Consider the following 12,300-nt stretch of genomic DNA (forward strand, 5'->3'; position numbering starts at 1 on the left):
GAGTAGAAAGTTCAGCAACTATAATTAGATGTTCTTTGCTTACTTATTTGGGGGTGTATTTATATAAAAATTAAAATTAAGGGACCACACATTCATTTACAACTAAAATCCATTTAAGTACGTGCAATTGGAATTATGCATTTTTGGTTTCCCATTAGCAGTTTTAATAAAATGTAAAATAATATTCACGTTTATTCTCCCTTTGTTAGTATATTTTTCAACATTGTTATCATTTCGGATTAAAATCATTGACCATTTACAACGAATAACAATAATCCCAGGTATATTCACAAAAGCATGCATTGCAATGGGTTATTGGGGCGGCAGATGCTGCTGCTGCTGCTACTTTGGAATTTTCTATGAAATAAATTTGAATAAAATTAATTAATTTTTCAAATATTTGTGACAAAAATGACATCATATTTTATTATGTGTCCATTAGTTTAAGACCTTTTTTATCTAATCACATGCGGATTTATGGCCTGCCCTGGATGCCAGCAGATAACATCGAAACGTATAATTTAATTTGGCTAATGCATATGATTTGTTGTTGCTGTCCCTCGTTGTTGTTGTAATAAAATTTCAATATAGCCTTTATAGGTTATTATTTAATGTGTCCCAACCATATACCATGGTGTATGCCGCATGCATTGAACATTTCCATATTAGCAGGGATATTTTTAATTATTATTACCATAGCTGTTTTTGTTGTTGTTGTTGTTGCTATTGTTGTTACTCTTGCGCACATTAAGCCACTTTGCCAAGGTAATGCCAAACACAAATTACAAAGCAACAACAAATAATTATTAAATAAACTTATTTGCTTTGAGGCAAGCAACTGCAAATATAATTCGCAGCAATAGCAGATAATATAAATGATACATTAGTTGGTATAATTATGAAAATATACACTTTTATACCCTCCAACATACGATGGGGACACACAAACTTTGTCATTACGTTTGTAACACATTGAAATGTTGGCAAAAATCTATTCTTCATCGGCAAGGAATTTTGAGTAGATCTAGCCATGCCCATCTTTCTGTGGAAATACGCAAGAAGGAGTTAAGCTGGATGCTTGAAATTCAAATACTTCCTATTTGTAATACTTATGATTGTAATTGGGCCATTTCGCTCCATGTTTTGATATAGCTTCCGCATTAACCGATATCGGATCTTGACTTTTTGAGCCTCTAGAGGGCGCAATTCCGATCCGATTTGGCTGAAATGTTACACAGCGGCAAGTATGGCTTGAATCGCTCTAAAACCTGATATAGCTCCCATATATAAACCGATCTTGAACCCCTATAAGGCGTAATTCTCATACCATTTGGCTTACATCTAATATGGTCTCCAGCATCTATGCCAAGTATGGATATGGATTGCTGTTCTCATATAGCACAGCAATCCTTATTCATTATCCCTTGTTTGCCTTAGTTTAATTAATGTCAACTGGCCGAGAGAATTGTAAATCTATCTATATATAAAGGGTGCTATAGGGAAGTTTAAAAAAAAAAAAAAAAAAAAAGCAGTAAGGAAAGGCAAAAGCCGACTATATTATACCCTACACCACCGAGTATACGTAATATTTTAATAGACAGCACTTATATCCAAATTTAGTCAAACTTTAATTTTCCATACCTATTGAAATATCGGATAGAACCTTCCTTATACGATTTTCTTACGATGGTACGAAAATTGTGGCCTCTACAACCTTAAAAGTCGAAACGCATAAAAGATACATATGGGAGTTTTATCTAAATAGATTTTGATGAAATTTTGCAGACGTATTGGGATGTCAAATAAACCACCTCATGAAAAATTTTGTAGAGATCGGAGCAAAATAGGGGCTTCTACAGACATAGATATGGCCATATCGGATGAAAAATATATATGGGAGCTATATTTAAATCTGGACCGATTGTTATGAAACTTGGCACACATATGAGGACGTTAAATAAAACGGTCCATGCCTAATTTTTTAGAGATCGGAGCAAAATTGGGACTTCTACAGCCTTAAAAGGCCACATCGGAGGAAAAATATACAAGGGAACTACATCTAAATCTGGACCGATCTTTATGGAACTTTGCATACATATGACAACGTTGAATAAAACGCTCCATGCCAAATTTTTTAAAGATCGGGCCAAAATTGTGGCTACTACAGCCTTAAAAGGACATATCGGATGAAAGATATACAAGGGAGCTATATATAAATCTAATCCGATTATGATGAAATTTTGCACACATATTGGAACGTCACAAAAAGCACTTTGTGCCAAATTTTGTAAAGATCGGACCAAAATTTTGCCTTCTACTGACTTAATAGGTCAAACCGGACCATAGTTATATATGGGAGCTATATATTGGGTTGCCCAAAAAGTAATTGCGAATTTTTTAAAAGAAAGTAAATGCATTTTTAATAAAACTTAGAATGAACTTTAATCAAATATACTTTTTTTACACTTTTTTTCTAAAGCAAGCTAAAAGTAACAGCTGATAACTGACAGAAGAAAGAATGCAATTACAGAGTCACAAGCTGTGAAAAAATTTGTCAACGCCGACTATATGAAAAATCCGCAATTACTTTTTGGGCAACCCAATATAAATCTGAACCGATTTAGATGAAAATTTGCACACATATCGGAAGGTCACACGAAACATTTCATGCCAAATTTGGTTGACATCGCACAAAAATTACGGCTCCTACAGCTTTAAAAGGGCATATCGGATGAAAGATATATATGGGAGCTATATCTCAATCTGAACCGATTTCAATAAAATTTCGTAAGCATTTTGGGTCGTTAAAAAAAACATTTCGTGCCAAATTTTGTAAGGATCGGACCTACATTGTGGATGCTACAGCTTTAAAAAGGCACATCGGATGAAAGATATATATATGGGAGCTATATCTAAATTTGAACCGATTTTTTCAAAATCAGTAGCGTTCGTTCTTGGACCAAAAAAGAAACTTATGCAAAATTTTGTGAAAATCGGACATCAAATGCAACGTGTACCTTGATTTCAAGAATACATGGACAGACAGACGTACATAGCTAAATCGAATCAGGAAGTGATTCTAAGCCGATCTGTATACTAACTCTTCTCCTTCTTAGCGTTGCAAACAAATGCACAAATCTATAATACCCTGTAGCACAGTAGTGCTCTAGGGTATAATTAAAAGAACAAATTCCTACTTTATTAAGTCACTAGCCGAACCGGGCCCGCTCCGCTGCGCCTTCCTTAACTCTCTAATATCTTTTTAGGGTGTGAACATTTCGCCCTGAATGCGGATATCGAATTCGTGCCATTGTAACCTATGACGCTGAACGCATTCGAATCCTGGCAAGAACATCGGACAAAGCGGTGGTTATCCCCTCTTAATGTTGGCTACATTTGCGAGAAACATTGCCATGCATGGTCATTAAAAAAAATTTTCTACAAAGAGGTGTCGCACTGCGGGATGCCGTTCGGACTCGGCTACACAAAAAGGTCCCTTATAGAAAGCACTCATTGATGTGTGCGAATTTGCCCTTTCTCTGCTCTTGGTGGTAATGTTCTTCCCTACGGTAATGTTCTCATTAGGGGAGGCATGGCACCTCAGACATTTCAACTCAAATATGAATATCAATTTCGGGCTGCACTTCCAAATTTCTTTAATTTGAGTTGTTGCCATGGCCGGTAAATATGAACCGTTTGGATGGTGTTTTGGGGCTAGGGCGGCCACCGGCACTTTCCACTTTATTCCCAACGGAAATGTAGTTCAGTTTAGGGGGTGCTTTAGAGCTTGGCTTCAAATTGGATATCAAACTCACTTTCTTCTCTCATGCACCTTTCATTTGAGTCCCATATTGTCATAATGGGTCAAATAACCCATTTTACGTCTCTTTAGGAGGAAAAGCGCCACATAGACTTGAACGCAAATTTTAATGTCATATTCGTATCTACTACCCAATACCTTTCAATTGAGTCCCATATAGCCATGGTCGGCTAATATGCCCATTTGGGGGTGGGCGATACTTGGACCTAATGTTTTATGCCATATTTATAATCTAAAGGATAGAAAAAAAATTGCTATGCTATTGCAGCTATATCAAGTTATGGTCCTATTCGGACCATAATGGAATGAATGTTGGAGACCACAGTAGAAGTCATTGTGTAAAATTTCAGCCAAATCGAATAAGGATTTCGTCCTTTAGGAGCTCAAAAATATAATAGGGAGATCGTTTTATAGGGGAGCTGTATTCGGCTATAGACCAATTCAGACCATATTTGACGCGCATGTTGAAGGTCATGGGAGAAACCGTTGTACAAAATTTCACCCAAATTAGATAATAATTGCGCCCTATAGAGGCTCAAGAAGTGAAGATCCCAGATCGGTTTATATGACTGTTATATCAGGTTATGGACCGATTTGAACCATATTTGGCATAGTTGTTAGAAGCTATGACGAAACACGTCTTGCAAAATTTCAACCAAATCGGATTGGAATTGCGCCCTCTAAAGGCTCAAGAGGTCAAGACCCCAGATCGGTTTATATGACAGCTATATCAGATTATGCATCGATTTCACCCGTACTTGGCGCATTTGTTGAAAATCATAAAAAAAAAAACACATAATACTAAATTTCAGCCAAATCGGATAAAAATTGCGCCCTCTAGTGGCTCAAGAAGTCAAGATCCGATATCGGTTTAAATGGCAGCTATATCAAAACATGGACCGATATGGCCCATTTACAATCCCAACCGACCTACACTTGTAAGAAGTATTTGAGCAAAATTTCAAGCGGCTAGCTTTATTCCTTGGAAAGTTAGCGAGCTTTCGACACACAGACAGACAGACGGACAGACAGACAGACGGACAGACGGACGGACATGGCTAGATCGACATAAAATGTCATGATGATCACGAATATTTCGAGGAGTTACAAACAGAATGACGAAATGAGTACAACCCCATCCTATGGTGGAGGGTATAATAAGAAGAACTTCCAGGCGATGAAAATTTTAGTTATTTATTTTACTGGTCTTCTCTTTGTGTTTTGCGTTTTTGGGGATAGTTTCAGTAGTCAAAAGAGAATAGCATAAACGTTAGTGCAAGCGATTTTATTTGTTGACTAATTTAATAAACTATTTTCTTTATTATTAATTAAGGTTCAACTGATAGCCCATAGATGTCATTATTAATCCTTTTTGGAGATGTTCTGCTTAAAGGATTAAATGCTTCTAGAAATCTTCTGTCATGTAGTGAAAGGGGGCCTCGGTCACAGCTTCTTTGTTAATTTATCAGAATTTAAAAGTTTTCTTTTTTGGTCACAAACGTATAAGATTTCCATAGCCTATGCATAAACCCATGTATCCCATCCCTCAAAAGTCTTTGAAGCATGTTTGTGACACGTTGCACAATAAGACAGCAAAATATCCTTGTTACCTGCACTTGCATTCATTCCATGTCCGGCTATGCCTTATGCATTTTATGCAAACTTATGCTTACCTTCATCAATGTATGCATGGGCTTGACAAAGAAACTGCTTTTAAAATTCTATATCTTACCGGCCAACATTGCAAAAGCCTGGGGCAAAAAGAATCTCCTATTCACTTGTTTCCGAGATCGACCATTCTGTTTTTCGGGCCCGCTGATGCGTGAGTAAACAAATTGTGCCGCCAAAGTAGCAGCAGCTTTTCCAAGCTCTAAGCAGTTTCTTACCGTTTCCTGTTTGTGTGCGATACACACTATCACAAAAAGAACAGTGGAATGGTCAAAGCAACAGTTTCCGCGAAGGTAGAATGGAAATAAAGCAAAAAATCGCTTAAAAAGTGAGGAAAAATTTAAACCCTAGAATTCTCCATAAATATTGCTTTGGTCGGATTTTTTCACAAAGCCTGTCATTTTAGTCTCGGCGGTAAAAAAAAAACGGAGCAAAAAAGCAACGACTGAGAAGACAACAATGTCATGGAACTGCAAAACCTGCATTGTAGAAGATAGCCTGCAAAAAAAAATTAAGCTGAAGAAAAAGATACTGTTCTTGGAATAAAAGCAACATTTGCAGACAATCAAATATTCAGCAAACTGAAGTCATAAAGAACTTAAATTGACCAAAGCAACAATTATTTCTATTAGTTAATTCATTAAATCAATTCATTAGATATTAAGTTAAGAGTACTACTACTTAAAAGATGATGTACGAGTACCTAAAGCCAAAATTAACCAGTTTTACAAAGAAATAAATTGCATCCCAAGTACCCTTAAAATTCCTTTACTTGACCTTTTTTCATATATTCAGCCTTTATTTTAAGCATTCGCTAAAAGCCTAATATTTAATTCCAGGAATTGTTTGATGCAGTCAACCTCCGGTCTTTACGAAATATTTGGGCTTAGATTTTGACATATGATTGCAAATCCAAATTTTGTCCATGAGCATTCCACTAAGGAACAGGGGCAAACTTCTCAGTGCAGTCCGATTCAAGTTTTTTAAGCCCAATAATAAGGGGCCTCCTTTTTATAGCCGAGTCCGAATGGCGTGCCGCAGTGCGACACCTCTTTGGAGAGAAGTTTTACATGGCATAGTACCTCACAAATGTTGCCAGCATTAGGAGGGGAAAACCACCGCTGAAAATATCTTTTGATGGTCTCGCCAGGATTCGAACCCAGGCGTTCAGCGTCATAGGCGGACATGCTAACCTCTGCGCTACGGTGGCAAATGCAAATTTTGCCCATGAACATTTCACTAAGGAACAGGGACAAACTTCTCACATATCAATGAGTGCAGTCCGATTCAAGTTTAAGCCCAATGATAATGGGCCTCCTTTTTATAGCCGAGTCCGAACGGCGTGCCGCAGTGCGACACCTCTTTCGAGAGAAGTTTTACATGGCATAGTACCTCACAAATGTTGCCAGTATTAGGAGGGGAAAACCACCGTTGAAAATTTTTTCTGATGGTCTCGCCAGGATTTGAACCCAGTCGTTCAGCGTCATAGGGGGACATGCTAACCTCTGCGCTACGGTGGCCTCACATAATTTATGCCCCAATATGGTCCGGTTTGGACCAAATTCGGCATAGACATTTAGTGGTCTAATAAGTGCAAGTCATTGTTTAATTTTGTAGAACAAAATAAGGGACCGATCTGAACCATATAAGACACGGATATCGAAAAGCCTAGCATAAGTCACTGTGTTCAATTTCAGCGAAATCGAATTATAAATGTGCCCTTTAGGGGGCCAGGACTTCAAATCGAGAGATCGGTCTATATGGCAGCTATATCCAAATCTGAAACGATTTGAGCCAAACTGAAGAGGGAAGTCAAATTTCAGCGAAATTGCACAATAAATGCGGCTTTTATGGGCCCAAAACCTTAATCGAGCGATCGGTCTATATGGCAGCTATATTCAAATTTGGACCGATCTGAGCCAAATTGAAGAAGGATATCCAGGGGCCTAAAACAACTACCTGTCCCAAACTTCGCCGACGTCGGACAGTAAATGCTTCTTTTATGGGTCCAAAACCATAAATCGAGAGATGGGTCTATATGGCAGCTATATTCAAATCAGGGCCAGTGTAGACCAAATTTACGAAGGATGTCGAAGGGCCTTACACAACTCACTGTCTCAAATTTCTGCGACATGGGACAATGAATGCGCCTTTTATGGCCCCAAAACCTTAAATCGAGAGATCGGTCTATATGGCAGCTATATCCAAGTCTGAACCAATCTAGACCAAGAAGGATGTCAAAGGATCTAACACAACTCACTGTCTCAAATTTTAGCAAAATCGAACAAAAAAAGCGTGTTTTATGGGTCCATGACCTTAAATCGGGAGATCGGTCTATATGGCAGCTACATCCAAATCTGAACCAATCTGAGCCAAATTGAAGAGGAATGACGAAGAGGAATATGGGGAGGGGGCGGACCTTCCCTTACTCTAAAAGGACTACCCAAAAATAAAAGTGGACCGATCGGGACAATATGGGGATTCAAATGAAAGGTATTCAAGAGTAGAGTAGGAATTTCATGATAAAAGATGGGTCCAAGTACGTGGGAGGCTGCCCCAGCCCCAAAACCCCTTAAAATAGGTTTATTTGACACAAATTAATGATATTTGGGGATAGATTACGAATATGGTCAGGAAGTAGGAGTAGGCTTTATAAATTATTGATAACGGAAGTGGGCGGACCCTCCAACGTTACCCCAAAAACACCACCCAAAATCAAAAGTGGACCGATAAGGACAATATGGGTATCAAATGAAAAGTATGCGGGAGTATATAACGAATCTGGCATACAAATTCATGTCGAAGTATAGGGGGTCACCCCACCCCCACAAAAACGGCCAAAATGGGCACATTAGCTAATCACGGATATATGGAACTCGGTTTGTTTGTTTCGTATAGACTGAAATACGGCAGAACCGATATTCTCGAAATTTTCGCATGTTGTGTAGGTTGGTCTGGAAGGAAACATAAGCTAAATAATTTTTCGGTATCGGAAGGGGGACGGGCCCTCCCCCTCATGCCAAAAACACAACCAAAAATCAAAAGTGGACCGACAATAAAGGTATCAAATAAAAGGTATTGGAGACCAGAAAACGAGTATGATATTAAAATTAGGATCCAAGTACCCAGCGGTCCATCCTCCCTAACCCCAAAACTCCTCTAAACAGTTATATTCGAAGTTCATGTCAATATGGGACTCAAATGAAAAGTGTTAGACAGTAGAAACCAAATATGGCATAAAATATTAGGTCCAAGTAATACGAGGTCGCCCACCCCCAAATGGTCATATTAGCTGATCATGGCTATATGGTACTCCAAGGAAAGGTATTAAATAGTAGTATTTGACCCATTATGACGACATGGGACTCAAATGAAAGGTATTTGAGAGTGTAAAACGAATTTGATATCCAATTTGGGACCAAGTATTTTGGGGTACGCCCTAGAACACCTCCTAAACTGAACTTCATTTCCGTTGGGAGTAAAGGACGAATTTGGTATCTTTTTTCAGTGCAAAGTGCCGGTGGCCGCCCCAGCCCCAAAACACCCTCCAAACGGTTCATATTTTCCGGCCATGGCAATGTAGGGCTCAAATTAAAGGGATTTGGAAGTGCAACACGAATTCGATATCCATATTTGAATTGAAATGTCTGAGATGCCATCTCTCCCCTAATGAGAACATTACCCCAAGGAAGAACATTACCACCAGGAACCGAGAAGGGGCAAATTCTCACATATCAATGAGTGCTTTACAATTCAAGTTTAAACTCAGTGATAAGGGACCTTTTTATAAAGCCGAGTCCGAACGGCGTCCCGCAGTGCGACATCTCTTTGGGAAAAATTTTTTAAATGACCATCCATGGCATTGTACCTCGCAAATGTCGCCAACATTAGGAGGAGATAGACACCGCTTTGTCCGATGTTCTCGCCAGGATTCGAACGCGTTCAGCGTCATAGGGCACAATGGCAAGAATTCGATATCCGCATTCAGGGCGAAGTGTCCCCACCCTAAAAAGATATTAGAGAGTTAAGGAAGGCGGAGCGGGCCAGGTTCGGTTAGTTTCCTCTAAAAACCATATTTCAGCAAAAGTTTCTTTAATCAAAAATTTCCCAGAAATTTTAAGTATTAAAATATGGTCATTTTATTCCAAAACATGTTAAAAATCATTTTTTTACATATTTTCTTATTACTTCCGGATTCTAAGTCCGACTTCCAACTCTTTAGCTCTGATTTGTACACAAATTAAGAAGGACAATAAGACTGAAAGGAAGACAGGCAGATAGGCAGACAGAAAGGCAACAGAACTGCAATCGATCGATATACTTATCAATAGATCATTTTATCATAGCTTTTCCCATTCATTTCATCCATCTCGAGTCTGCGTATTGCAACAAAGATTATTTTCCCCGACTAGACGGACAACATACAACGTCAGTCTTTGAAATAAGTTTCATTCATTACAATTTCAATTTACCATCCTATGGTGAAGGATAAGTATTAATTAAAACAAAACAAGTGTTTATCCCTTTGCTCGCATTTCCTTTGGAAAATTTCTCTGCTATATACAGTTGTGCTAAAGCCAGAAAGCTCCTGAAAAGCTAAAGTAAAATGTTTTTAATTTTTATTTTTTGTGAGCATTAAACAATTGCCAAGACCTGTGGAAATATTTACAAAGTGGTTTCTGCAAGGGCGTACCAACTATCACCACCAACAACCGCCCTATAACCTACTTTAGTCTTTAAACTTGCATTGAAGACATTACACCATGTCAGCATTTTAAAATAACTACCCTTTTTACGACCAACACCGAAGGATGGTGGCCATTCCGTTTGCAACACATCGAAATATCCATTTCCGACCCTATATAAAGTATATATATTCTTGATCAGCGTAAAAATCTAAGACGATCCAGCCATGTCCGCCCGTCCGTCTGTACATTCGTCTGTCCGTCCGTCCGTCTGTCTGTTAAAATCACGCTACAGTCTTTAAAAATAGAGATATTGAGCTGAAACTTTGCCCAGATTCTTTTTCTGTCCATAAGCAGGTTAAGTTCGAACATGGGCTATATCGGACTATAACTTGATATAGCCCCCATATAGACCGATCCGCCGATTTAGGATCTTAGGCATATAACAGCGACATTTATTATTCGATTTTGCTGAAATTTGGGACAGTGAGTTGCGTTAGGCCCTTCACCATCTTTCTTCAATTTGGTCCAGATCGGTCCAGACCTGGATATAGCTGCCATATAGACCGATCTCAGAGGCCACTCTAGCGCAGATGTTAGCATGTCCGCCTTTGACGCTGAACGCCTGGTTTCGAATCCTGGCGAGACCATCAGAGAAAACTTTCAGCGGTAGTTTTCCCCTGGCAACATTTGTGAGGTACTATGCCATGTAAAACTTCTCTCCAAAGAAGTGTCGCACTGCGGCACACTGTTCGGACTCGGCTATCAAAAGGAGGACCCTTATCATTGAGCTTAAACTAGAATCGGACTTCAATCGAGATATAGACCGATATCACGATTTCAGGTCTTGCGCCCATAAAAGTCGCGTTTATTGTCCGATTTTGCCGTAAATTGGGACAGTGAGTTGTGTTTGGCTCTTCGACATTTTTCTGAAACTTGGCCTAAATCAGTCCTGATTTGGATATACCTGCCATACAGACCCCAACCACGACTGTGATACAGTCTATTACAACTTTGTGGATTTGTTTGCAACGCTAGCTCCATAGCGTTGCAAATCCATTGTCAATATATCAATCGCATTATGATAACTTTTTCATACGAAATAACTCAGCCCGTCTGACTCTCTATGTATTCATGTGATCAAAGTACTGGGCGCATGTTTTCCGATTTGTTGTAAAACTTTGCACAAGCCACTTGTTTGGTCCTGGACGTTATTGGTTCTGGAAAAAATGTTTAAATTTAGTTGTAACGGACATTTCCTTCAGAATTTTTTTTTTTCAGATCTTACAAAATTTTTGAACTTTTGGCAAATTCAAGCTGTCTTGAAGCAAACAGACATACCAACATTTGACAATCTGTCACGGGTTACGAAATGAATTTGCATTTGACTAAGTTATAATGTACCTAATGTAGGGTATACAAAGTTTACATGAAGACATTTTAGTTTTACCAAGTATTTTCCACCACTTGAAGCCTTGGCATTCTTGACTGCAAGGATGTGTCTTCTGTTACTTTCGGAGTCATATGGAAAGTTAATATTTGTTTTGGCAAACTTTCTTAATGCAGATTATGAAAATGAATTTCATTTTGCTTTTTTTTATTTTTTTTTTTTTTTACTTTCTGTTTGTTTTATTTCGTTTTATCCATTTCTTATGAATTCTTTCGTTTTATTTTCATTTACTACTCAAGAACTACTTTGCACTTTGCTTTGACATCCTGAGGAGAGTAAAATGAGTTGGATTATGATAAATAAAGTATCCAACTGCAATGACAAATATTGAGAAATAAAAATTATTTTTCTTGTCTTTCTTGTTTCTTGTTTTAGTCTAGCAACCTCGTAAGAAAATAGAATTTTATATACATTGAAAAAAAATGTTTAAGATTTTAAAGATACAAGCCAAACGATAACGGTCGAACCCGTAAAGCCAGCCGGTGAAAACCGGATGACAATTGCGCCCCCTTGAGGCTCAAGGAGTCAAGATCCCAGATAGGTTTATATGGCAGCTTTATTAGGTTATGTACCGATTTGCGCCATACTTAGCACAGTTATTAAAAGTCATAACGGAACTCCTCATGCAAAATTTCAGTCAAATCGGACGACAACTGCGCCCTCTAGAGGCTTAAGAA

At 38.4% G+C, this 12,300-nt stretch overlaps 1 protein-coding gene across 1 annotated transcript in view; it reads left to right on the top strand.

Annotated features, from left to right (window-relative positions):
• LOC131995287 (protein sidekick-2-like) overlaps window positions 1-12,003 on the top strand; it is a 188,255-nt gene extending 176,252 nt beyond the window's left edge. Inside the window, exons 10-11 of the mRNA XM_059363754.1 lie at window positions 82-117; window positions 11,999-12,003. Of these exons, the coding sequence (XP_059219737.1) occupies window positions 82-117; window positions 11,999-12,003 (41 nt within the window). The remainder of the gene's footprint in view (window positions 1-81; window positions 118-11,998) is intronic.
• Window positions 12,004-12,300: the final 297 nt, after the last annotated feature.

Source organism: Stomoxys calcitrans, chromosome 2 (assembly GCF_963082655.1).
Source record: "Stomoxys calcitrans chromosome 2, idStoCalc2.1, whole genome shotgun sequence".
Lineage (NCBI taxonomy): Eukaryota > Metazoa > Arthropoda > Insecta > Diptera > Muscidae > Stomoxys > Stomoxys calcitrans.